The sequence below is a fragment of the Pelophylax lessonae genome (genome assembly GCF_965119305.1).
Source record: "Pelophylax lessonae genome assembly, chromosome: 1".
NCBI lineage: Eukaryota > Metazoa > Chordata > Amphibia > Anura > Ranidae > Pelophylax > Pelophylax lessonae.
In genome coordinates this window covers 139,048,691-139,075,645 of record NC_138768.1, presented here as the reverse complement: position 1 = coordinate 139,075,645, position 26,955 = coordinate 139,048,691, and the positions used below count along the sequence as shown (strand labels likewise).

Here is a 26,955-nt window from a genome sequence, read left to right as displayed (position 1 = left end):
CCAGCTATCATACTAATGGATCCACTGGAAGGAGCATAGTGCAGCACCCCAATCATCCCCAGAATGAGAACGAGCCTTGCCTGCTGATGGTCATTTGACATCCTCCTACTGTTGGCAGGAAGGTACTGGACATCACACACCTACTCATAGACATGGACTGGGACAGGGGGACACAGGAGGGAAGAACTGCAGACACCCCCTCCCTTTCTCACCCCCCCTCCCTCTCTCACTCCCCTCTCTCTCTCACCCCCATCTCTCTCCCCCTCCCTCTCTCAACCCCCTCTCTCTCTCTTGCTCCCCCTCTCTTCCCCCCTCTCTCTCTATCACCCCCCCTCTCTGTCAGCCCCCTCTGCCACCCCCCCCACCCTAGCCTGTCTATATACTACCCTAGCCTGTCCGCATGCTACCCTAGACTGTCTATATACTACCCTAACCTGTCTGTATACTACCCTAGCCTGTCCGTATACTACCCTAACCTGTCCATATACTACCCTAGCCTGTCCATATACTAATCTAGCCTGTCCATATACTACCCTAGCCTGTCTATATACTACCCTAGCCTGTCCGTATACAAACCTAGCCTGTCTGTATACTACCTATACCTGTCCATATAATACCCTAGCCTGTCCGTATTCTACCCTAGCTTGTCTATATACTACCCTAGCCTGTCTATGTAATACCCTAGTCTGTCCGTATACTACCCTAGCCTGTCTGTATACTAACCCAGTATGTCAGTGTTATACCCTCTCCTGTCCGTATACTACCCTTGCCTGTCTATATACTACCCTAACCTGTCTATATACTATCCTAGCATGTCCATATATCTGCGGACCATGGCTGGCATGAGGAAGCAAGCCGGTGCCGCCACTTTTTGTCTTCAGGCCGGGTCCAGAGGCGCAGACCGCAGCTGAAGAAATAGGTGGAAAGGCGCCACAAAAATCTCCACGCCCTCCACCTTCACCATATACATGGGCAGGGGGTGGAGCAAAGGGGGGGTGGCAAAATGAGGTTTAGTCTAGGGTGTCAAAAAATCCTTGCACCAGCCCTGTTTTCTCTAACAAAATCAACAGCACAATCATCAACCCATCCCCGCATGCCAGGTTGCTAGGTGTGGTCCTGGACTCTAAATTCTCCTTTCAGCCCCACATCCAATCACTTTCCAAAGCTTGCCACCTCAACCTCTGCAACATCTCCAAAATATGTCCCTTCCTAAGCAATGACCTGGTTATCTCTTGCCTCGACTACTGCAACGCCCTCCTCATTGGCTTACCTTTATAGGCTATCCCCTATTCAGTCCGTCATAAATGATGCCAAATTCATCCACCTTACAAACCGCTCAGCATCTGCTACCCCTCTCTGCCAATCCCTCTATTGGCTGCCACTCACCCAATTAATTCAATTAAAAATACTAACAATAACTTTCAAAGCTATCCACAACTTGGCCCCCAGCTACATCAATAATCTAATCTCAAAATACCAACTAAATCGTTCACATCGTTCCTCCCAAGATCTCTTGTTCTCTAGCTCCCTCGTCACCTCCTCCCATGTTTGCCTCCAGGACTTCTCCCTAGCCTCTCCCATCCTTTGGAATTCCCTATCCCAATCCTACTATCTCCTACTCTTTTAGGTGATCCCTAAAACCTTTTCTCCTCAGATATGCCTATCCTGCCTCTTCCTAACAACTGTACCTTTATTTTCTCCATCAGCTCATCCCCCCCAGGTATTGCCTTTTGTATCACTTGAGCCTCCCTTCTAGATTGTAAGCTCTAACGAGCCATGCCCTCTGATTCCTCCTGTATTGAATTGTATTGTAACTGTACTGTCTGCCCTCACGTTGTAAAGCGCTATGCAAACTGTTGGCGCTATGTAAATCCTGTACATTAATAAAAAATAATGGCAAGCACTCCAAGTTGTGCTAATAAAAAGTTTACTAAAAAAAAATCTATGACAGCGTGTCAATGGCCATGATTTCAGGGGCATAAGGGTACCAACTACCATCAATGTTTTTAAACAGAAAAGTAAGCAAAATGCGGTATACAATTACATTACCAAACTCAGCATACATGAGGTAAGCCTTATGCCTATCCAATGTCCCTGTCAAACACAAGCCCTTGCTATAGGGATAAATAGGTTTCTGGAACATATAGGCATTTGCAGTGTGGTTAGCTCCATTGCTGGTGCACATACCATCTCCAATGCTGATGTTGCTCGCTATCCTAAATGTCAGGTGGGCTGAGTTTTATAATTCAGCTGTGTGCATATATTTGTGTATTGCTGTTTCTTTTTTGTTTTTCTTGTCCATGTTTGCCACCTTGATATAGAGGACCCTGGTGCCCCCCCACATGTCTGACTTGAATCTTTTGTAATGCTATCATTGCTTGAAGTGTTGGACATCTGTATTCTAGCAATAAAAACCTAACCGGAGTTAAAGCACTTTACCACAGGATACACTGTTGGTGTTTGACACATTGTTTCTTTGAAGAACTCAAAAGGAAATTGTATAAAGAGATGTGGTGAATCCAAATTCCAGTGGATGTATTTTAACAGGCAATTGTGTGGTCATGCAATACTGTGCGCCAATTAAAATTTTTATCATTTGTTTTACACAAGTAGAGCTTTCTTTTGGGGGTATTTGATTCCAAAAATTAAAAACTGTTTTTTTTTTTTTTTTTACGATACAATTAAAAAAGTCTGAACATTTTGAAAAAAAAAAAAAAAAATATTTTCTATTTTCTGTTATAAAACATATCCAATACAAAAAAAAAAAAATAAAAAAAATCAAATTTCTTCATAAATGTATGCCAAAATGTATTCTGCTACATGTCTTTGGTAAGAAAAAAAAAATCAGAATAAGTGTATATTAACTGCCTCCGGATCGCCCGCCGCACATTTACTACGGCAAGCTGGCCATCCTGCGTGAACAGACATAGCCCTACAATGATCGTGCTTCGCGTTCGCTCCGGCAGCGCGTTCGCTCCCCCACTAGGCAGTGGGGATGCCGATGCATGGGGCTGGCGGCGGCGATTGCCAGCAGGCACCCCGTGATCGCTCCCTGCTGAGAGTGAAGTAAACACAGCTCTCACACGTTCTTCTCTCTAAAATTATCACAGAGCACCTGTGATCCTTCTATACTGTATAGGATCACAGGTCTCTATGGTCATTTCACAAGCTCCTCCCCCCACAGTTAGTAAACACTCCCCTAGGCTCACATTTAACCCTTTGATCACCCACCAGGTTAACCCCTTTCCCTGCCAGTGTCATTATTACAGTAACAGTGCATATTTTTTAGCACTGATTACTGTAGTTATGTCACTGGTCCCCCAAAAGTGTCAAAAATGTCAGTTAGGGGTTCGATCTGTCCGCCGCAATGTCGCAGTCCCGCAAAAAATCGCATATCGCCGCCACTAGTAAAAATAAATAAATAAATAAAAATTACAAATCTTTCCCCTAGCTTATAGACACAATAACTTTTGCGCAAACGAATCAAAATATGCTTATTGCGATTTTTTTTTACCAAAAATATGTAGCAGAAAAAAATTGGCCTTAAAGGAAAAAAAATGTTGATTTTTAAATTATTTTATTTTTTTTTTTTTGAGAATGGTATATAGCAGAATGTAAAAAATATATATATTTTTCTTTTCCACTGTACATTACCAACACTATTGATCGCTGCCTGCTACACTTTACTTACTTGTATAATCTTCTTACAATTCATCCAGCAATCATTTATTACATAACCGGCGTATGCGCAGTTCGTTATTAGATTCCCAACGCGCTATGTGTGCCGTTTCCGTATCAAAAGCATGCTGGGTCTGTCAGTTCCACTGAAATTGGCACAGCTAGGAAGGCTCGTGATACTGTGCCTTCCTCCTTAGCTTCTTGGTTCTCCCATTGTGAATGTAAAAACCGCAATCAAAAAAGAGGCTGGGATAGCACGCGATCGCGCATGCATGAGATTTTGGCAGGGGAAACAATACCTAAGATGGTGCAGTTGAGTCTGGGAAGACAATATAATTTATAATACTAAAAAAAGGTAAATGCGAAGTGTTTTTACTAATGTTACAATGTGCAATGAATAGAAATACTTTGTCATATGACAAAGAGTAAGCCACTTTAAGAGCCGGTTCACACTGGGGCGACTTGTCAGGCGACCTGGTCACCTGACAAGTCGCCGTGGGTCGCCTGCCATAGATTAGCACAGGACCCGTTCTAATAGGAGCGACACAAGTCGCTCCGACTTAGAAAAAGGGTCCTGTACTACTTTGGGGCAACCTGGAGCGACCTGCATTGACTTCAATGATATGAAGTCCCTGCATGCCGCTCCGAGGTCGCGGTGCGAGCTGCGCACCGCGACTTCACAGGTCGCCCCGGCAAGTCAGGTCGCGCCTATGTGAACCGGCTCTAAAGGGAACTAATGTCAGCAAAGTGTCGTTAAGACTTTATTGAATTTCCCTAAGTGAATGACAAGAAAATAAACACACAAGGGTTACTTTTATTATACATTGTTTCCATCTGTAGTGGTTTACAGGAAGGATAAGCCACAACACCAACATGTATTAAATAACGTTGCACTACAATAGAAGAGAAATGTTTTGGCCTGGAAGAGTTTAGGCATTTTTGCTCCTATACTTCCAATATTTAGGCCCCATTCACACAGGGCGTCAGAAAAAACGAGCTGCAGAGCCACTTCTAACGCCAGGAAAAAACAGCTGTAAAAACTTGCTTTTAGTAGCTTTTTCCATTGGGGTTATTGCACGTTTTGCCACGTCTGCTTTTAGCAGCGTTCTTTTCTGCCTCCATTCAAAATCAGTGGTTGCCTAGGAGCCGTCATTGATATGGCTTTCAGCCCATTGATTTGAATGGAAGTCACATCACAAGTCGGACCAGGATGATCTGACTTGTGGTGCGACTTGCGCTCTGAGAATCTTGAGGGGGAACTCCACGCCAAAATGGGAAAAAAAATGGCGTGGGGGTCCCCCCCCAGGTTCCAAACCAGGCCCTTCGGGCGTGGGGTCCCCTCCAAAATCGATATCAGACCCTTATCCGAGCATGCAGCCCGGCAGGCCAGGAAAGGGGAAGGGATGAGCAAGCGGCCCCACCTCCACTGGACCATACCAGGCCACACGCCCTCAACATGGGGGGGGGGGGGTGGGTGCTGCTTCTGATCTCCAGTCTCCATCCCTGGTCCTATGTGATGAATAGTTCTGAACTCCAGTCTACATCCCTGGTCCTATGTGATGAATAGTTCTGATCTCCAGTCTACATCTCTGGTCCTATGTGATGAATAGTTCTGATCTCCAGTTGCCATTTCCGGTTCTGTGTGATGCTGGTTCTGATCCCCAGTCCTTTTCCCTGATCCTGTGTGAATGATGGTTCTGATCCCCAGTCCTTTTCCCTGATCCTGTGTGACTGATGGTTCTGATCCCCAGTACCCATCTTTGGTCCTGTGTGATGCTATATCTGATCTCCAGTCCCCATCCATGGTCCCGTGTGTTGGATGCTTCTGATCTTCAGTCCCCGTCCTTGGTCATGTGTGATGGAGGTTCTGATCCCCAGTTCCTATCTCTGGTTATGTGTACTGGATGGTTCTGATACCCAGTTCATAACCTTGGTCCTGTGTGTTGGATGGTTTTGATCCACGTTCCATATCCCTGGTCCTGTGTGTGAGATGGTTCTGATCTCTAGTCCCTGTCTCTCTGGTCCTGTGTACTGGATGGTTCTGATACCCAGTCCATAACCTTGGTCCTGTGTGTTGGATGGTGCTGATCTTCAGTCCCTATCTTTGGTCCTGTGTAATGGATGGTTCTGATCTCCAGTCCCTGTCTCTGATCCGGTGTAATGGATGGTTCTGATGCCCAGTCCATATCCCTGGTCCTTTGCGTTGTATGGTTCTGACCTCCAGTCCCCATCCCTTGTCCTGTGTGCGAATGGTTCTGATTTCCAGTCCATATCCCTCTGTGCTCTGTGTTGAATAGTTCTGATTTCCAGTCCCTGTCTCTCTGGTCCTGTGTACTGGATGGTTCAGATATCCAGTCAATATCTCTGGTCCTGTGTGATTAATGGTTCTGATCCTCAGTCCCTATCCCTTGTCCTATGTGTTGGGTGGTTCTGATCTCAAGTCTCCATCCCTAGTCCTGAGTGTTGGACTGTTCCGATCCCAAGTTCCAATCCCCTGTCCTGTGTAATGCTATGTCTGATCTCCAGTCCTCAATCCTTGGTCCTGTCTGTGGATGGTTCTGATTCCCAGCCCATATCCCTGGCCCTGTGTGCTGGATGGTTGTGACAACCAGTCCCTATCCCATTTCTGTCCTATGTGTTGGATGGTTCTGATCTTTATTATCCATCCCTTGTCCTATCTGATGGATGGTTCTATTTCTCGGTCCCATCTCTGATCCAATATGATCCCCATCCCTGGTCCTGTGTGATGAATGGCTCTAATTTCCAATCCCCATCACTGGTCCTGTGTGATGGATGTGGATGATCCCAGGCCCCATCCTGATGGAAGTGAGGTTCAATGATGCTGATAATCTCCAGTCCCCATCCCTGGTCCTGTGTATGGTTGCTTCTGATCCCCAGTCGCCATCTCTGGTCCTGTGTGATGCTGGTTGTGATCCCCAGTCCTTTTCCCTGGTCCTGTGTGTTGGATAGTTCCGAACTTCAGTGCTCATCCCTGGACCCAGGGCCGGAGTGGGACTCATTTTCAGCCCTGGAGTTTCATGCCATAGACCGGCCCACTTTAGTTCACGACTGACTATATTAAAATAATGTAATTAAAACCTCAGAATATAAGTTTGCAATGGCGCACTGTTCTCTACAGCCTTGTAATTCATTGTATTTTTCAAAAAATATCATCATTTCCATTTCAGTGCAAATACAGTAGCCTTCTCCGCCATGGATTCCCCCAGATCCCCCCCCCCCCCCCCCTAGTATGTATGATGCATGCATATTCTTAGCCCCCAAGTGCATAACTTTACATTTATCAACATTAAACCTCATGTGCCACATAGTTTTTTTTTAATGTACAAAAATATCGGCCAATATCGGCCGAAGCCGATATTCAACGGCCAAAATATCGGTATCGGCAATAAAAAAACTATATCGGTCAATCACTAATTCATAGTGCTGCCAAAGCAGCCTATTCCATGTTTTAGCTTAGTATTAAAAATGAGATTAAACATTGCAGTGATATAAAGTGGGGAACTTTTGTAATCTGTTCTCCGGCTATAGCTCAAATAAAACCTCTACCCTGTACCAATTTCTAGAGAAATACACAGACATGCAACAATGTAGAATCCATAGATCACATTCAGTTTGGTGAAAGGTGACAGTTACATTCGGTCATGTATGGTCTATGTGCATTTGTTCAAGGACCTCAAAAGCACTGAAGCAGCGTCCATTGGAGGCTTTTTTCCAATTTTGCTTCAGTAAACTACCAAACCCTGCAACTGTGCTACAGTCAGAAATTAATTTACTTCACCTTAATCTGAATTTTATGTATTTCTAAGAATTATGCAAAAATCTAAGATTCATGCAAGCTCCCACATGGAATGCATGCTTCTTGTTACTTGTTCCTGTACTGTGCAGTTGTCTCAGGGACACCAAAATGAATGATGGCAACAAGAGGACCTTACAACTCAGGGGCAATATCTCCTTATTCAAGGCCATCCTTCACCTCACCCTCCATAAAATGCTAGTTAAAACTGCAAAAAAAAAATAAAAAATATCCCCTAAATACCTGTAGGGAAAAAAAAAAAATAGCCAATTTACTTACCTTTCCCCCAGCTTCCTCCAGAGGTAGCTAATCAAGGAGGACATAATCTCCTTCTATTGAGGAATTTAAACCCTCTTCCACTATGAATGCTGGGCCCCTGCCTGTGTGTGCCTGATGTCACTGGTTGCTAGACACCAGGCGGATAGCAACCAGTTCAGGAATCACACAGTGTGCGTTAAATTCTGGGACACTGCTTTGTCCTGGAATAAAACTGCCTTCACTGTCATGCTTCATGTCAACCCCCCAGATGTTGCGCCCGGTGCGGCCGAACCCCCTGCACCCAGTGCCGAGACAAGGTCATTCAGTGCCCAGGGCAAACATGGCAAGCTGTGCCCCCCACCCCATCTATAGATAAGGCTAATAATGGTAGAAGGTTTGTTTCAGGCAGTAGGGAGGCGATACAATGGCTCCTTACCTCCTGTCAAATGCTCTCTGAAGAGCAATCTGCATGATGGTTGCTTTTCAGAGACCAAAACACGTGTGAACAAGCCCTTAATTATTTATTTTTTACAAATGTTTTACATTATTTATATTGTTTTGAGAATTTATATGTACAGTGTATATATATACTTTTTACATTTTTAACTGCCCTGTTGGGGGGCTTTTATGAAATATCAGGGCTCTAAACAGACCCCAGATGTTTCACTTTTGAGATACCATGTGGTTTGGTGCATGTGTTAGCAGATGTGTGGGGTGCCATTACCAATAAATGGCACTGTCGCACGTCTACTAATGGACGATTTGTTTCTGTGTGTGTGTCAGGAAAGCCACAATCTTGTGACTGACATTCAAAAGGTGAGAACTTTGCCTTATAGTGGGGTCACACCGGTGCGCTGCAGTTTGGTCACAGTGTGATTGTGTGTGCGTTTTACCTGGATTTTAGGTGCACTTCTATTGAATTCCATTACACAGTGCGTTTTCTGAAACCGCATCAAAGATGCAACATGCAGGACTTTGATGTACTCTCATGAAAACGCACTTTGTAATAGAAATTCAATAGAAGTGCACCTAAAATCCAGGTTAAACGCACACAATCACACTGTGACCAAACCGCAGTGCACAGGTTATTAGGGATAGGTATAGGGGGGGGGATAGGTATAGGGGGATAGGTAAAGGGGGGGTAGGGATAGGGAGGATAGGTATAGGGGGGTAGGTATGGGGGGGATAGGGGGGGAATAGGTATAGGGGGATAGGTGAAGGGGGGGTAGGGATAGGGGGGATAGGGATAAGGGGGGAATAGGTATAGGGAGGAATAGGTATAGGGGGGGATAGGGATAGGGGGGAGGAGGGCAGATCTGGGTAATAAGAACATGTGTTAATGAAGAGCAGAGTGAAGGACTGTAGAGAAAGTGCTAATGCTGCATTTTAGGACAGGACTGGGTCAGCTACAAGGCTGCTTGGATAGCCCAGAGTTGGGACCAGAGGCTGCAGGACATACAGTACAGATTTATGGAGTGGACAGCTGAAAGAAGATGGTGAAGGGTTAATGTGAACAGGACAGGAGAGAGAAGCAGTAGACTCAGTGCTGACTTACTATTGTGCAGGGAAGGTAGAGACACATGCTGCGGACAAAGTGAAAGTAAACAATGAGTAAGATTCAAGTGACCTGGCTGGGAAGAACAAGCTGACAGGGGGGAGGGGAGCTTGTAAAGAGTAGAGTGATAAACAGCAGAAGAAGAGATAAGGCAGAGGTGAAGTGGATGGAACAGACAAGTCCGGGGATCATACATTGTACAGTGACAGGAGGGAGAATGATATTCACCCCTGTCAGGCAGGAGAAGGCAGAAGCTCCTAGTGTGTCCCCTCTTCATCACACATATGGACACGTCCAGGGCAGATGATACTTGTAACTTTTGGCAGTACACCGGCCCTGCCTGCACCCCAAATGGACCAGCCCATCTGGAATTCTCCAGATGCTGCCGATTAGCCAATCCGGGCCTGCCTGGACCTGTGTGATGGATGTGGATGATCCCAGGCCCCATCCTGATGGAAATGAGGTTCAATGATGCTGATAATCTCCAGTCCCCATCCCTGGTCCTGTGTATGGATGGTTCTGATCCCCAGTACCCATCTCTGGTCCTGTGTGATGCTGGATCCGATCTCCAGTGCCCATCCCTGGTCCTGTGTGTTGGATAGTTCCGAAACTTCAGTGCCCATCCCTGGTCCTGTGTGTTGGATAGTTCCGAAACTTCAGTGCTCATCCCTGGACCTGTGTGATGGATGGTTCTGATCCTTAGTCCCCATCCCTGGTCCTGTGTGATGGATGTGGATAATCCAAGGCCCCATCCTGATGGAAGCGAGGTTCAATGATGTGGAAAATCTCCAGTCGCCATTTCCGTTTCTGTGTGATGCTGGTTCTGATCCCCAGTCCTTTTCCCTGATCCTGTGTGACTGATGGTTCTGATCCCCAGTACCCATCTTTGGTCCTGTGTGATGCTATATCTGATCTCCAGTCCCCATCCATGATCCCGTGTGTTGGAAGGTTCTGATCCCCAGTTCCTATCTCTGGTTATGTGTACTGGATGGTTCTGATACCCAGTCGTTAACCTTGGTCCTGTGTGTTGGATGGTTTTGATCCATGTTCCATATCCCTGGTCCTGTGTGTGAGATGGTTCTAATCTCTATTCCCTGTTTCTCTGGTCCTGTGTACTGGATGGTTCTGATACCCAGTCCATAACCCTGGTCCTGTGTGTTGGATGGTGCTGATCTTCAGTCCCTATCCTTGGTCCTGTGTAATGGATGGTTCTGATCTCCAGTCCCTGTCTCTGATCCGGTGTAATGGATGGTTCTGATGCCCAGTCCATATCCCTGGTCCTGTGCATTGTATGGTTCTGACCTCCAGTCCCCATCCCTGGTCCTGTGTGCGAATGGTTCCGATTTCCAGTCCATATCCCTGGTTCTGTGTGATAGATGGTTCTGATTTCTGGTCCATATCCCTGGTCCCGTGTGATGGATGGTTTTGATCCTGAATCCCCATCCCTGCTTCTGTAGGATAGATGGTTCTAAATCTCGGTTCATATCCCTGGTCCTGTGTGTTGGATGGTTCTGATCCCCAGTCCCCATCACTGGTTATTTGTGATGGATGGTTTGGATACCCGGTCCCTATCCCTGGTCCTTTGTGTTAATTAGTTCTGATTTCCAGTCCCTGTCTCTCTGGTCCTGTGTGATGGATAGTTCTGATCTCCAGTTCCCGTCCCTTGTCCTATGTGACGGATGGTTCTGATCTCCAGTTCCCGTCCCTTGTCCTATGTGACGGATGGTTCTGATCTCCAGTCCCCATCCCTGGTTCTATGTGTTGGATGGTTCTGATCTCCAGTCCCTATCCTAGGTCCTGTGTGATGGATGGTTCTGATCTCCAGTCCCCATCCCTGGTCCTATGTGTTGGATGGTTCTGATCTCCAGTCCCTATCCTAGGTCCTGTGTGATGGATGGTTTTGGTCCCCAGTCCCTATCCCTGGTCCTGTGTGTTTGATGGTTCTGGTCCCCAGTCCCTATCCCTGATCCTGTGTGATGGATGGTTCTGATCCCCAGTCCCTATCCCTGGTCCTGTGTATGATGTTTATATCCAGTCCCTGTCCCTGGTCCAATGTGATGGATGGTTCTGGTTCCCGGTCCCTATCCCTGGTCCTGTGTATGATGTGTATGTCCAGACCCTATCCCTGGTCCTGTGTGTTGAATGGTTCTAGTCCACAGTCCCTATCCCTGCTCCTGTGTAATAGATGGTTTTGGTCCCCAGTCCCAATCACTGGTCCTGTTTTAATGTGCATGTCCAGTCCCTATCCCTGGTCTTGTGTGATGGATGGTTCTTGTCCCAAGTCCCCATCCCTGGTCCTGTTTGATGGATGGTTCTGGTCCCCAGTACCTATCCCTGGCCCTGTGTATGATGTGTATGTCCAGTCCCTGGTCCTGTGTGATAAATGGTTCTGATCTCCAGTCCCCATCCCTGCTCCTATGGGATGGATGGTTCTGATTCTCAGTCCCATCTCTGGTCCTATGTGATGGATGGTTCTTGTCCCTATCCCTGGAATGTGTGATGGATGGTTCTAGTCCCTAGTCCCCATTTCTGGTCTTGTGTGATTTTCTGGCCCCCAACCCCATCCCTGGTCCTATGTGTGATGTGTATGTCCAGTCCCTATTGCTGGTCCTGTATAATTGATGGTTGTGATCCCTAATTCCTATCCCTGGTCCTGTATGATGGATGGTCCCTAGTCCCCATCTCTGGTCCTGTGTGTGAATGGTTCTGGTCCCTACCCCTGGTCCTGTGTGATGGATGGTCCCTAGTCCCCATCCCTTGCCCTGTGTGATAGATGGTCCCTAGTCCCTGGTCCTGTGTGGGATGGTCCCCATCCCTGGTCCTGTATGATGGTCCCTGGTCTCCATCCCTGGTCCTGTATGATGGTTGGTCCCTGGTCCTGTATGATGGTCCCTGGTCCCTATTCCTGGTCCTGTATGATGGTCCCTGTTCCTGTATGATGAATGGTCCCTGGTCCCCATCCCAGGTCCTGTATGATGGTTAGTCCCTGGTCATGTATGATGGTCCCTGGTCCCTATCCCTGGACCTGTATGATGGTTGGTCCCTGGTCCCCATCCCTGGTCCTGTATGATGGTTGGTCCCTGGTCCTGTATAATGGTCCCTATCCCTGGTCCTGTATGATGGTTGGTCACTGGTCCTGTATGATGGTCCCTATCCCTGGTCCTGTATAATGTTCCCTGGTCCCCATCCCTGGTCCTGTATGATGAATGTTCCCTGGTCCTCTATGATGGTTGGTCCCTGGTTCTGTATGATGGTTGGTCCCTGGTCCTGTATGATGGTCCCTATTCCTGGTCCTGTATGATGGTCCCTGGTCCTGTATGATGAATGTTCCCTGGTCCTGTATGATGGTTGGTCCCTGGTCCTGTATGATGGTCCCTATCCCTGGTCCTGTATGATAGTCCTTGGTCCCCGTCCCTGGTCCTGTATGATGAATGTTCCCTGGTCCTGTATGATGGTGTGTCCCTGGTCCTGTATGATGGTCCCATTCCCTGGTCCTGTATGATGGTTGGTCCCTAGTCCCCATCCCTGGTCCTGTATGATGGATGGTCCCTGGTCCTGTATGATGGATGGTCCCTGCTCCCCATCCCTGTTCCTGTCTGATGGTTGGTCCCTAGTCCCCATCCCTGGCCCTGTCTGATGGTTGGTCCCTAGTCCCCATCCCTGGTCATGTATGATGGTTGGTCCCTGCTCCCCATCCCTGGTCCTGTCTGATGGTTGGTCCTGGTCCCCATCCCTGGTCCTGTATGATGGATGGTCCCTGCTCCCCATCCCTGGTCCTGTATCATGGATCGTCCCTGGTCCCCATCCCTGGTCCTGTATCATGGATCGTCCCTGGTCCCCATCCCTGGTCCTGTATGATGGATGGTCCCTGGTCCTGTATGATGGATGGTCCCTGCTCCCCATCCCTGGTCCTGTATTATGGTTGGTCCCTAGTCCCCATCCCTGGCCCTGTCTGATGGTTGGTCCCTGGTCCCCATCCCTGGTCCTGTATGATGGATGATCCCTGCACCCCATCCCTGGTCCTGTATCATGGATAGTCCCTGGTCCCCATCCCTGGTCCTGTCTGATGGATGGTCCCTGGACTGGTCCTGTATGATGGTCAGTCTCTGCTCCCCATCCCTGGTCCTGTATGGTGCCTGGTCCCCATCCCTGGTCCTGTATGATGGATGATCCCTGCACCCCATCCCTGGTCCTGTATGATGATCCCTGGTCCCCATCCCTGGTCCTGTATCATGGATAGTCCCTGGTCCCCATCCCTGGTCCTGTCTGATGGATGGTCCCTGGTCCTGTATGATGTATGGTCCCTAGTCCCCATCCCTGGTCCTGTATGATGGTTGGTCCCTGGTCCTGTATGATGTATGGTCCCCATCCCTGGTCCTGTGTGATGTATGGTCCCCATCCCTGGTCCTGTATGATGTATGGTCCCCATCCCTGGTCCTGTGTGATGTATGGTCCCTAGTCCCCATCCCTGGTCCTGTATGTGATGTGCATTGTCTGGGTCCCTCTCTTCCCCTTCCGGAGGCGATGATTTGCTGCAGATGACATCAGAGTTGGATGCTGGAAATGCGATCCTCCCCCCGGGTCCCTCCATATATAAAGCGCCCTCCTCCCCTCCTCCCCCCGGGTCCCTCCATATATAAAGCGCCCTCCTCCCCTCCTCCCTCCCCGGGTCCCTCCATATATAAAGCGCTCTCCTCCCCTCCCCGCTCACTCCCTGTCTGCTCTCAGCTGTAGAAGGATGGCCACTGTGGTGGAGCCGGGGCCGGACACTGAGCCCATCCTCAACCCTTCTTCTACCACCACCTCCTCCTCCCCCAGCCTGTCCCACCGGTTCCTGGACAGCAAATTCTACCTGCTGGTGGTGATCGGGGAGATTGTGACAGAGGAGCACCTGAGATGTGCCATCAGCAATATAGAGAGAGGTAAGGCACTGTCACAGCCTAGCATGCCATGGATGATGGGTATACAGGTGTCATCTGCTCTCCATCGCTCCATTCATCATCATCAGGAACAAAGACAATGTCATGCAGCCACTCCCTGATCTCTGGGCTGCAGATCTAACAGTTGGCTGCCCCTCCCTCTGCTGCCTGCTATACATCATCATGGGGCTCAGCAAGGAATGGGGGATCCACCATACTATATACACTACACCCCCTTATATATCTCTGGACTGCCACATCCAGGCTGGGGAAAAAAGAAACTTTGTGCAGCAGCAGCAGCTGGATCCATCCCTGTGTGGGCACCCCACCCAGGCACTGCCATCCACTGCTTTCTATGGGCACCCCACCCAGGCACTGCCATCCACTGCTTTCTATGGGCACCCCACCCAGGCACTGCCATCCACTGCTTTCTATGGGCACCCCACCCAGGCACTGCCATCCACTGCTTTCTATGGGCACCAATAATGAGGAGCAGCAGCCACCACCCAGCTGTGGACAGGCATGATTCAGCACACACGTGTCGGGTGATCGGTGCCATGCAGGCATTGGCAGGCATTGGCATTGATCAGCCCTTTGCCCTTGCAGCACAGCAGCCTTGCCTGGTGTAATGACACTTGCAGAGCGATGCCGGCTGGTGGGCGTGGTGCAGTCCGCAGTGCGGTCCCTACGGCAGCGTATGGCAGCACACAGCGGACAAAGAGGGATGTGCAGGGAGAGGGAGAGAAGGGGAGCAGCTGCTGTGTGCCCTGTGTGCCCAAACTCACTGCTGGGCATGATGATGAACCATGAGAGATGCTGAGAGATTCACCTGAGTCACCATCAGCATCAGCCATATCACACTTGCTGCTCTACATCATCATATATATATATATATCATATAAAGAAAGAGAGTCATGGGCACTTCTGCCTTATTTTTACTAATATATTTATCTTTAATAATATATATCATTTCATACTTTGTAAGCTTGGAAATAGACAGGTCCTGCCAGTTCAACATGTGATTTTTATTTTCTAACAATCCCCATAGATCTGTATATTCTGCTTCCTGAGAAGAATATATATATATATATGTGTGTGTGTGTGTGTGTGTGTATATATATATATATGTGTGTGTGTGTGTGTGTGTATATATATATATATGTGTGTGTGTGTGTGTGTGTATATATATATATATGTGTGTGTGTGTGTGTGTGTGTATATATATATATATGTGTGTGTGTGTGTGTGTGTATATATATATATATATATATATATATATATATATATATATATATATATATATAAATATGTGTGTGTGTGTGTATATATATATACATGTGTGTGTGTGTGTATATATATATATATATAGATCTGTCCCAGCCTGAAGAAGGGCGTAAAACATTTAGCCCAATACTGTTGCATTTGATTTTTGGAGCATAATGTCATTTTTGTATCTTTCTATGGACTTAGAATAAATTGTGGGTGCAGCAATCCCTGATTCTTGCTTTATATGACCATTATCATTTTGTATGTTAGATAGAAAGAGAGTCAGGTGGAGTTGGGTTTATCTCTAGTAATATATGGCTATATAGTAATAGATCAGCATTGCTATATCTTATATCTATGCATATTTTTACCTGTTCTTTTGCTGATTGTAATCTTACTTTCCAACCCTGGAAAAGGAAACCAATGATTATTATTTTTTTTCTATGTTTTTGCTGTAAATATTTCAATAAATGAATGTATCTGGTGTGGTGATTCAGAAATCCAGGGGAAAAAAACAGCCAAACTCTATTTTTGTGCGTTGTCACCCATGAACACACCCGGTGGTGTCATTGTTTGTGGACTGAGATGAGTCATACAGCTCTATTAGAAGTAACTGGCCATGGAATGTAGTAAATCTTTTGTGTGCTCATTAGGCTCGGTAGTATTGGTTTGGTCCAATTTTCTTATTTTTAATGCCCAGTCCTCTTTTATTGATCTGCTTGATTCCTGATCAGATTGGGATATCACTGATAATGACATCATGATGCTAATAATGGTTCATATAGTCATTCTGAACCTTTAGTCATAGCCTTATAGTCATAGTTATTATCCCATCGGTAAGACAATACATTTTCTTATTGGTAATATGCTCCATTTTATTTGATAACCTGCTTGCTGATGACAATGAGATATCATTGATAAAGATGTAATGGTATTAATAACTGTTGTCTTCTATTATTGTATGGATGAAATTGTATAATTGTATTTAATTGGAGGCGATATTATAATTGTATCAATAAAACATTGTTATTTTATTTTATGTTTGGACGCTGTATGTAGTACCTTTGGAATCCCTTGGTACTGGTATTTGTCTCAGTTTATTGATGGTAATTCCTCTCAGGGGAAAGCACTCCTGTTTAGAAATATATTTAGTCTAATTTCATATTTTAACATTGAAAATTTTATATTCATAGTCTTGTAGTCACCATTCTAATCTTGGGCCTAGGTCAGCCATGGATAGACTATGTCAGCCGAGGAACTACAAGTAGCAGCATGTCATGCTAGGTGGCCTAATAGTTGAATTATGTATAAAATATATTGGTGTGATGAAAAATATTACCTGCATGCCATCTCTTAAGTATGTCACAGAAAGAAACCATGACTTGAGCTGAGCAGATGGCCAGGCCACACCTTTGTTGTGTCTTGTGGGGAAATGGACAATGGCATTAATGGCGGTTATATATGCCTATAGGTCCAATTCACAAAGGCCACATATTAGGATGAGGATCTTTGGTTCGGAGAATTGCTTATTTTCAGGCCAGTAGGATTTTTATATATCCATGAGATTTGAAATTTACAGCCACATGGCTGAAAAGAAAGATCCTGTGTTGAAGCTTTGTGAATTGATAGGTATGTCTGCTTGTATCTCTGATGATGTCACTTCTACAGAATGTATGGTAAATAAACATCAACAGTATGATCCACGTTTATATCCCAGCAGAATCAACTGTTGGAAGTGCAATGCAGATTTGTTAAAAATAAATTAGTAGATTGGACACATAAAATATTTGAAATTAACAAGAAACATATTTTCTTTGTAACAAATATCTATTTATAAACACGGATGATTCAGCACACACCGTGGCATCCAATTGTTCTTCATTTAGGAATTGTGTCTTTTTATTGTGAAACCACACTAAGGGTCCTTTCACACGGTCCGCCTCCGTCGGCGGACTCCGTGCTGCTCAGCGGGGGGATCGATCTGCTGATCCCTGCTGAGCAGGCGGATGACAGCTCAATCTCCGCTCTGTGTGCAGAGAGGGAGGTGTCAGATCCCTGCTCTCCTCTATGGGGGAATCGGATGAGAACGGCCCGCCTGTCCATTCTCATCTGATCCCATCCCATCCGCCAGATGGATGGAAAATAGGGTTTCCATCCGTCTGGATTTCACAGACAGGATCGGATGCGGATGGCAGCGGGTGTCAGCGGACATGTCTCCACTGACATCCGCTGCCCCATAGGGATGCATGGAGGATCCGATCAGATGCGCCTTAAAAACTGACAGGCGGATCTTATTGGATCGTTCGTATGAAAGGACCCTTAGGGCCCATTGAGATCCATGTGCGTAGAGGTGTGTTACATAGTTACATAGTTATTCTTGTTGGGAAAAAGACACAAGTCCATCTAGTTCAACCAATAAATGTGTTATTTTGTCACTTTAGGAAGATGAGTTGGCATTTTCTTTGATAGGTTTTTGGGATTTAGAATTTGAAATTGAGTTAATGTGATTGTAAATATAATTTTTTTAAAATAACAAGTGTATTATATTTACCTGCTCTGTGTAATGGTTGTGCACAGAGCAGCCCCAATCCTCCTCTTCTGGGGGTGCCACACTAGCGCTCCTGGCTCCTCCCCCCTGCCAAGCAAGCTGCATGCTAGAGGGCACTCGTGCGGCCTTGATCCCGAGCTGCTCTCTCTATGTATATAGACACACAGCAATGTTTGGCCCCGCCCCCCTACTCTCTCCTCACAGGCTGAGATTGACAGCAACCACTGCTAACTCAATCTCCAGTAAGGAGAGAGTGGAGAGAGCCTCTGGTCTTAGGAACAGCTCTGGATCAAGATAAGGCTCAGATGAGTATTAGGGGGAGGTTTTTTTTTTTTTTAAATGCATAGAATGCAAAAAAAAGCTTCTACCTTTACAAGCACTTTAACCACTTCAGCTCCAGAAAGTTTCATGAGCAGGCCATTTTCTGCTCTTTAGCACTGCGCTACTTTAACTGGTAATTCAAAGCATTGGTAAATGTATGTTGATGCTCTGTCATTGATTTTTATGGGTCTCCCAATGCACCAAAACGCAGAAAAATGGACATGTCGCCTTATTAAACATGCGCTGCAGTGCTGATATGGGAACAGACACTAATTTTATTAGGGGAAAGCTGGACACGTGCGTTTTAACGGATTACAATGCATGCCTGCTAAAGGGCCTTAAACCTTTCACCCAAACAATAAATGATTGCCTTTATTATTTCCAAAAGCAAAAGCGAGTACCTTCATTCTAACTGCTGTAAATGTACAGTAGCTGACCTTCCAAGGGCAAGAGCATTAAAGATTAATAGGAAATTCCAGCATCGGACATGATCTGCCTTTTAAATATTTTTTAATAATTCATCAGAAGTCCCTTATTGCATTGCCCGGCCTGTACAGGGGCAGGACAGTGTTTTCATTGGCTGCGAGCCCTATACATCAAGTATGGGCGGAAACCTCTGTTGGGATGGATGTGAGGGTGGGGTCCAGTTTGGTTCATAACAACTAATGGCAATCTGGGCACAGAGCCCGCTCCCTGTCTTGCTGCAGCAGATGGAAGCAGTAGGCCAGTCCTTTATAGTCTGAGCAATGCAGAGAGGAACTTCTATAGGATGAAGGTAGGGATGGGTGCTTTTTATTTGTTTTCTTCTTTTCTCCAGATTTAATTCTAACCCAGGGCAGGTTAGATTGTATTTTTCTGCTAGACTTTGGGAAAAAAAACTGTATTTTATACTTGAACATTTAACTTCATTTATTTGTATTTCTATTGTCATAGGCATCATAAATTATAATATAAAGGTTTTCAATTTTAGCAGCAGCCAGTGAGTGGGACGATAGCAAGAAGAGAATGCTGTGAATTCTGCAGATCAGCAGTCTGACAGATCTGTGCATTAAGTACCCAGTCCAAACATTTAGTCCTGGGAGGGGACACTGTAATGATCAATGATTCCATACACAAGTAGGTGCGGTCATCAAACAACCCGACTTTCCTTTCTGCCATATCTGTCCTGCTCTAATGCAGCCAATGTTGCTCCATATACATCACACATCATTGGCGCATTTAGTATATATATATATATATAGACGCTAATATCTGCAGCGTATAAGGGCTCCTCCTGGGTTATTCATAGCAGTTGTGTCCTATTCATTTTGCTGCTTTTCCATCAAAAATGCATGAATAATTATGAGCATGTTGTTTTTAGTAGCACTTGTTCACAGCAATGCATTGTTTTGTTTTTTTTTTCCTAAAAAGTCATTTGTGGTGCATTTTGGGTGCATTGAGCTGCACCTTTCAAGTGAATTGAAGATCATTCACTCATTGCGCATCAACGTATGTCAACACATGCATCATGCATAAGTGCAGTCTTTTCCGGATGAAAAGGCAGCTTTAGCTAGAGAGAACTGTCAGCAGTCACAGAGATGTTGGCTTGCAATCTAGAGCAGTGTTTCTCAACCTTTTTATAGTCAAGGCACCCTTAAAAATTATGGGCAGCCTAGAGGCACACCATCCTAAAATGTAAACACTATTCTAATAGTTTTATATAATGCGGCATCATCCAAACATGTAGGGAACCCAACAATAGAGGTGCTGACTAGTATTCCTATGTTTCTCTTCTTCCTCAGTTTTTTCCATCAGTCAGCTAATGTGACCCCAAAGCTGATGGAGAGAGGCAAAGGGGGGTCAAACAAGGATACTATACAGGCAACTGACATCGTCCTTATCAGCTGATGATGTCATTGGTTGTTAGAATGCCGGCAGCTAGAAGGTTGCAATGACGCACAATGAAAACCTGTGGCTCTGTGTAACTAAAAGACAGGCTTCAGCCACCCACTGGCATGTATAAAATTTATGGGCAATTTTTAGGCATTCTGCCAAGGCACCCCTGTAGAAACCTCAAGGCACCCTGGTTCATGTCAGGCTGAAAAAAAGCAATTTTAGCAGATTATGCTATACCCCCTGTATTAGTTTAAGAGCAGAATTATTTTGTTTGACAGGAGGATACTAAAAGAGGAACTTCACCTGACTATCTAAAAATAAAAGACAGCAGCTACGCATGTTGTAGCTACTGACTTAAAAAAAAAAAAAAAAAACATACTTACCTGCCCATAAGGTCAAACACTGTCTTCCAAGCATCTGAAGTCTTAGCAGCTTTCTGCATTCCTGAACAGCAATTTGGAAGCTGGATTTGGGACCCGGCTGTTACTTGTTAATCTTTCAAAGCCAGCGCCCCCTGCTGAGGCGCTACTGCACATGCGCAAGGCTGGCAGACTACAGAGAGAATGTCTGAACGCCTCCAGGTATGTGTATCATGATATCACAGACGCTGAAGATGCCAAGGGTTATGTCATCCTTATCTAGGTGAGGAAAGGAAAAATTGGAGTGCGCACCACCAAAAGAAAGGGCCCCCCTGAAAAAAAAGAAAAAATGGAAAGCAGGGGAGGATTAGAATGATGCTGAGTTAAATTTTTGTTTAAAGGTCTGCTTTAATGTTCCCATCAGTGGATTACTCTAATAATAGCATTTATATGGCACTACTGTTATGTTGTGATTGAGGGGGTGGAGTTTAATCAGGGTGGCGCTAAAATGCTGCATCAGGCAGCTCATAGGCAAGGAATGGGCCTATTGTATGCTATATAAAATAACACCTTTATCCCTTTCAGTCTGCCCTTGGTCTAACACAAACCCCCCTCATTATTCCCAAGGGCCACAGGTTGTTACTATAAGCTGAAACATTTTACTTAAACTGTAGAGTGCAAAATCTGGTGCAGTTCTGCAAAGAAACCAATCAGTTTCCATTTTTATTGTCAAAACTTAACTGAACAAGCTGAAGTTAGAAGCTGATTGGCTACCATGCAGAGCTGTACCAGATTTAACACTCTCTAGTTTTAGTAAATAAACACCATTATCACTTTGTGTGATAACACAATCTGCCATTTTGCTAGGAACACTTGGTCTACAATGGATTCCAAGTCCAGATAAATTGCTGCGTATACAATATAGTCCACGCAGCAGTCCCTTCACTACTTATATTGTATAAAAAAGTAATATCATACATCTCACTCAGTTCCAATAGGAAAGGAAATTTGTATGGAGAGATCTCACAGCTTTCCCCCTTGAGCATCTGGTGGTCTTGGCTCCCACATCACCCACTGTCAGGGCCCCTGTGAACATTGCCTCCAAATCCCCAATACATTATTTCAGGGTCTGTAAGGTGGCATATGCAAACATAACAGTGCAGACTGCCAACTATTCATTAAATCAATTCATTTATTGCACTTACAGTCCCGAAATCCGTATAGTCAAATCCTTAGAAAACCTCCTGAAAAAATCCCAACTCCAGTTTTTCATGGCCGATTTCTTCAGGGGATACAGATTGAGTACTATCTCTTCTCTTATATACTGCCTAAAGTAATTCTTCCTCTAATCAATAACACTTGCTTGATCATTGGGTTATTCAAAGGCCAATACCCCCTTTAAATCCACAAATTCACCTAAATCTAAACAATAATGCACTCTCATCTATGATAAAATATTACATATACTATGGAAATATACCCAGTATTTAGCTGAGTGGCAATATTTTTTGACTATGGATACATAAAGAGCAACCAGTGGGTTGAACATAAAAAAGACCCACTAAATTATTGTATTTTGAAAGCGGGGAGACTTCCTTTCCATCAGAATACACTGATCAGTGCTGCCAGCTATAGCCAGCGGCACTGATTGATCAGGAAAAACCCAACAGGCTGGACCAGCCGAAATTTGATCCATGTGTATCCGGCTTTATTTTTTACTGGTTTTAATTTAACATCGAGCCATGGGCAAAATAAAAAAATGACATATATAATGCAATCTGTCAATATCATTAGCACAGCAGTCTTTATTTTTCAGTCCTTCACTGTGATCGAGTTGTAACACCTGTTGACCCAGCCAGTAATTCTGTTATTTTTCAACTTCCTTTATTAGACCTGTCCAGAAAAAACATAAATTAGAAGGTTGAGACAAACCATTTACCCCTGACAGGAGTGCTTACAATGATCAGCTTTTATTCATTTATGTATTCATATATGTAAAGCCTTTATCCCAAAAGCAAAAAAACTGTTGCTGTAACTGCTTAAATAATGTAGTTTGGCTGTAATTTGCTAATTATTTATGTAAAGCTCGTTTAAATCTATGTGTCTTATTGGCTGGATTAGGCCCCTTCCATGCAGGAAGTCCGTCTGCTCAGTGGGGAATCTGTCCGCTGATCACCACTGAGCAGGCAGATGAGTGGTCCACTCTGTTCTACAATGGATGGGGACACAGCCCACTCTCGTCTATAGGTGGTTGGATATAAACAGACTATCTGTCCATTTACACCCGACTGGCATCCGATCCACTAGATGAATGGGGAACAGATCCCCATCCGTTTGTTGTTAGCGGTTCGGATAGGATGTTGGCGGGTGTAATTGGACACATGTCCATTTACATCCGCCGCACTATAGAGGATAATGGAGGGTCCATACGGGTCCATCTGAAAAACTGACATGACCGATGTGAAAAGGACCTTACCAGGAGAAAATTTAGGAAAGAAAGCCTACAAAAAGAAAAGTAATGCAATCACCACATCTAAGGATTGGTAAACTACAATATATAACATTTCTGTTTTGCATTTAGATACATGTAAACCATTCTGCTGTTATCCCATTTAAGGCCCCTTTCACACTTATGCGACTTAAAAGTCACGCGATTTTACCGCGATTTTGCCGCGACTTTGCCGCGACTCGAAGCAATGCCTATGTCTTTGGAACTCAAAACGCATTAAAATCGGCCAAAAGTAGTGCAGGGACTACTTTGAAGTCGTTGCGACTTGAAGTCGTACAGATATGAATGGTACTCATTGGAAATCATGGAGAACAACTTGTAGTCCCAAATAGCAGGACAAGTCGCACAGGTGTGAAAGGGGCCTAAGGGCCCATTGTATCACTGGATGCTTCGCTACGTATTGGTAAATTATCTGCAAAGCGTTAAACAAAAAGTAGCTGAGTGATGCCAGAGAGCTCTCATCCTGGCACTGAGTATACTCTGAACATACATTTATTCCTAAAGCCTTGTTCACACAGGGTGTACTATAGCGTACACCCATGCAATACTGTGTTTACCTACATGGGGCTGTACAGGGGTTCCATGCCTCCCCGTGCAGGCAGTCACATTGATGTCAATTGGGTCGCAGTAACTGCACAGGCACAGCCATTGCTCATAATTTCACATCCATAAGGGTACGGTGTGGGTGCGTGTCTCTGGACTCACACTGTTAATAAATCTAAAGCTATAAAAGTAATTTTCCAGGGAATCTGGAATGATTTATTGCTTCCAGATGAGTAATGATAGGATTATCAGTGAGGGATTTCTCTCCCACTCACATGCAGGAATAATGTAAGCACTAGGGGAAAGTCAGTATCTGCAACATCCAATTAGAATCCCTCTTGTACTGGTCTATCTTTAGTTGACTGAATTGGTTAATATCTCTTACTGTACTATACCCTATTTATTGCATAAATCGACTTTGTAACTAGAAAACCCTAAAATATGTGGGGACTCATTTTAGAGGTTTGGAAGAAACACAGGTATAGGTAAATATAGGAATATGCCACTTTAAAGGAAAAGTGCATGATTAGACATAAAAAAATGTTTTCTCCCTCTCTTTTAATAGTAAAAAAAATTCTCAGCTGTAGGTCAGGGGTTTCCATAGAGACATGGCGCATGTGCAACGCAGTCCCTAAGCTGTAATTAATTTCTGCCTCTTTTGTCAGCTTACAGGTTGATTGAAATCAATGATTAGGCTACAGGTTTAGACCCCCTCCAGGCCCTATTAGGGGAAGGCCTGCCTCTAGCAGTTCTTTATTATGCTTCAGCATACTGAATCTATTATTACACTTTAGGTGGTATCATTATAGCGATCATTTTTTAATCAAACGAAAGAAAGAGATTTATTTTACTTATTTCCAAAAATATAGTAACTCAAATTTGTATTTAAACGACATCTGTCATGAGACACAGATGTTGACTTTTGGAAACAGCCATTTTCATGAGAAGGCCAGAAATGGCAGCCCACATGGTTTTATCATGACGGATGCACATTCAAGTTTCTAATAGAATAGGATATCTTAAAATTTTAATGTACAGGCGGTCCCCGGGTTACAAACATCCGACTTACATATAACTCCTACTTACAAACGGAGGAAGAAAACAGGAAGTGAGAGAAATTCTACCCCTAGGAAGGGAAATTCACTCCTGGAAGAGTTGTCATAGGATAAAGGTGTCTTCATTGAAGTTTTATCACCAATCCTTGTTTTCCTAACAACCCAAAATCTCGTTATCAAAGGGCAGAAAGTGAGGTGAAATCTTCTGAACAGGGGCACAGATGGCAAAACAAATGTTACAGGGGTGTTAATCCTTCCCTATGCTATCCAAAAAACGTAAAAATTGTTTTTTTTGGCTGGAGATACACTTAAAAAATTTACCTGTTCCGACTTACAAACAAATTCAACTTAAGTACAAACCTACAGACCCTATCTTGTTTGTACCCGGGGACCGCCTGTACAAGCCACCATAATACTTGAACATTGTTTTTTTGTGGGATAGTGGTTCCCAGGCCTGGGAATTTGACTATATAATAATAAAAAAGATTTTTCACATAATTAAAGTGTAACTAAAGGCAAAACATTAATATTATTTTTTTTTTTCGATAGAGTAAGAAAGGGTTATAAACCCCCATTTGTGTCCTATTGGGGAGATGTCCCTTCACTTGCTGTCCCATAGCCAAAACAGGAAGTGAGAGGAAATCTCTCCAAAGTGAAGGAATTCCAGCATGTCCCCTTTGGAAGATTTCCCCTCTATTCTTGTTCTGATGTCAACCCAAAATTTGGGATTTTCATTTACTTTCACTATTGATTATAAGGGTAAACAGGACTAATAGAGAGGGTGAATCCCTGTAACAGGAGCACAGACAGCAATAAGTGTTCTGTATCTATGAAGGTATCTATGAAGGAAAGCCTTAATTGTCAATCAGGCACCACTTCAAACGCATGCCTTTTGTTAATTTGTTATTACCAGGGACAGGGGCATAACTACAGGGGTTGCAATTGCAACCGGGCCCCATGCTCCAGGGGGCCTGTGTGGTTCCCCTGTACACCTGGATAGGAGGGGCGGCGGGGAGCAGCATGTAGAGAAATCACTGTCCTCCTTTTTCCTCCTGTAGCTGCAGGAGGAAAATGGAGGAGATTGGTTCCTCTGTATGCTGCCCCCCACCACTCCTCCTATCTAGTTCACTTGTGTTCTGCTGTCTCTGGGCCCCTGTGTGCTCCCCTGCCCCCCCCCCCCGTGCTCCCTTCCCTCTCCTGCCGGCTGCTGCAGGGGATGTGTCACAATAGAGAACCAGGAAGGGGTCTGTAAATATGTCATTTACCAGCTCCTTCCTTTTCTGAATGGACAGAGTCATAGTCAGTGACATTGTAAAAAAATTAAATAAAATGATAAAAAATAATACAGTTTAAAAACCAAAAAGTAAAAACTACTGACACCAGTGGGTGAACTTCCAGGATCGCAAAGGTCACACTTGCGACCCTGGCATTCCACCACCGCTGGGAGTCCCCAAAATGGCAGGAAGGGGGCCCACTGCAGAACTTGTGAAAGGGTCCTGCTGCTGGACCCTAATAAAGGGCCCCAGCAATGAGAGTAAATGGCCCCAGGGTCAATGGGAAGAACCCCGGGCTTGAAGGGAAGGGCCCCGGCCAGTCATGGTTTCTAGCACCGGGGCCCTGAAGTTTCTAGTTACGTCTCTGACCAGGGAAGCTGATAGGACAGGTAATTTACAATAAATAACACAGTTCATCTCATAGGAAGTGACAAGAACAATGCATTTCTGACAATATCAACGTTTTTTTTTTGTACTTGCTAAAATGTTCTTAGTCTTAAAATGAAAGCTAATGGAGCCACCACCAGTTCTTGTGTTTAGTTATCCTTTAGGTTTGCTGAGACATTTCAATGGGTGTAGATGTGCATAAAGGTCAACCACGACATCCCTTTTACTTACTTACCAGCCTTGTGCTCACAGCCCTTTCTTTACCCTATAAAGTTGCATTTCCTTTTTCGTAACTCCTTTTTGAGCTTCTAGAATATGGTAACCACATGTCCCAGTTTCCTGAGGATGATCCCTGTTTTTAGGAGTCTGTGTCCAGAAATAATGCGTTCCTGGCACTGTTCTTTGCTGACCTGCAGCAAAGAGTACACATTGTCCTACACATGGGACAACCTATCAGTCATACTGTGCTGGCGCCAACTCAAAATGGTGCCACTGGAGCAATTTGTGCCTTTTCTTCTTTATACCTTCTCTCCTAGCTATGCTTTGTTATTTTGTCTTCATGAATGTCTGCCTCTTGTCCCAAAGGTCTCTGAC

At 44.8% G+C, this 26,955-nt stretch overlaps 1 protein-coding gene across 1 annotated transcript in view; it reads left to right on the top strand.

The window, feature by feature from the left end:
• Positions 1-14,013: 14,013 nt before the first annotated feature.
• Positions 14,014-26,955, top strand: part of MAP1B (microtubule associated protein 1B) — a 107,690-nt gene continuing 94,748 nt past the window's right edge. The window contains exon 1 of the mRNA XM_082257325.1: positions 14,014-14,227. Within this exon, the coding sequence (XP_082113451.1) occupies positions 14,044-14,227 (184 nt within the window). The 5' untranslated portion in view covers positions 14,014-14,043. The remainder of the gene's footprint in view (positions 14,228-26,955) is intronic.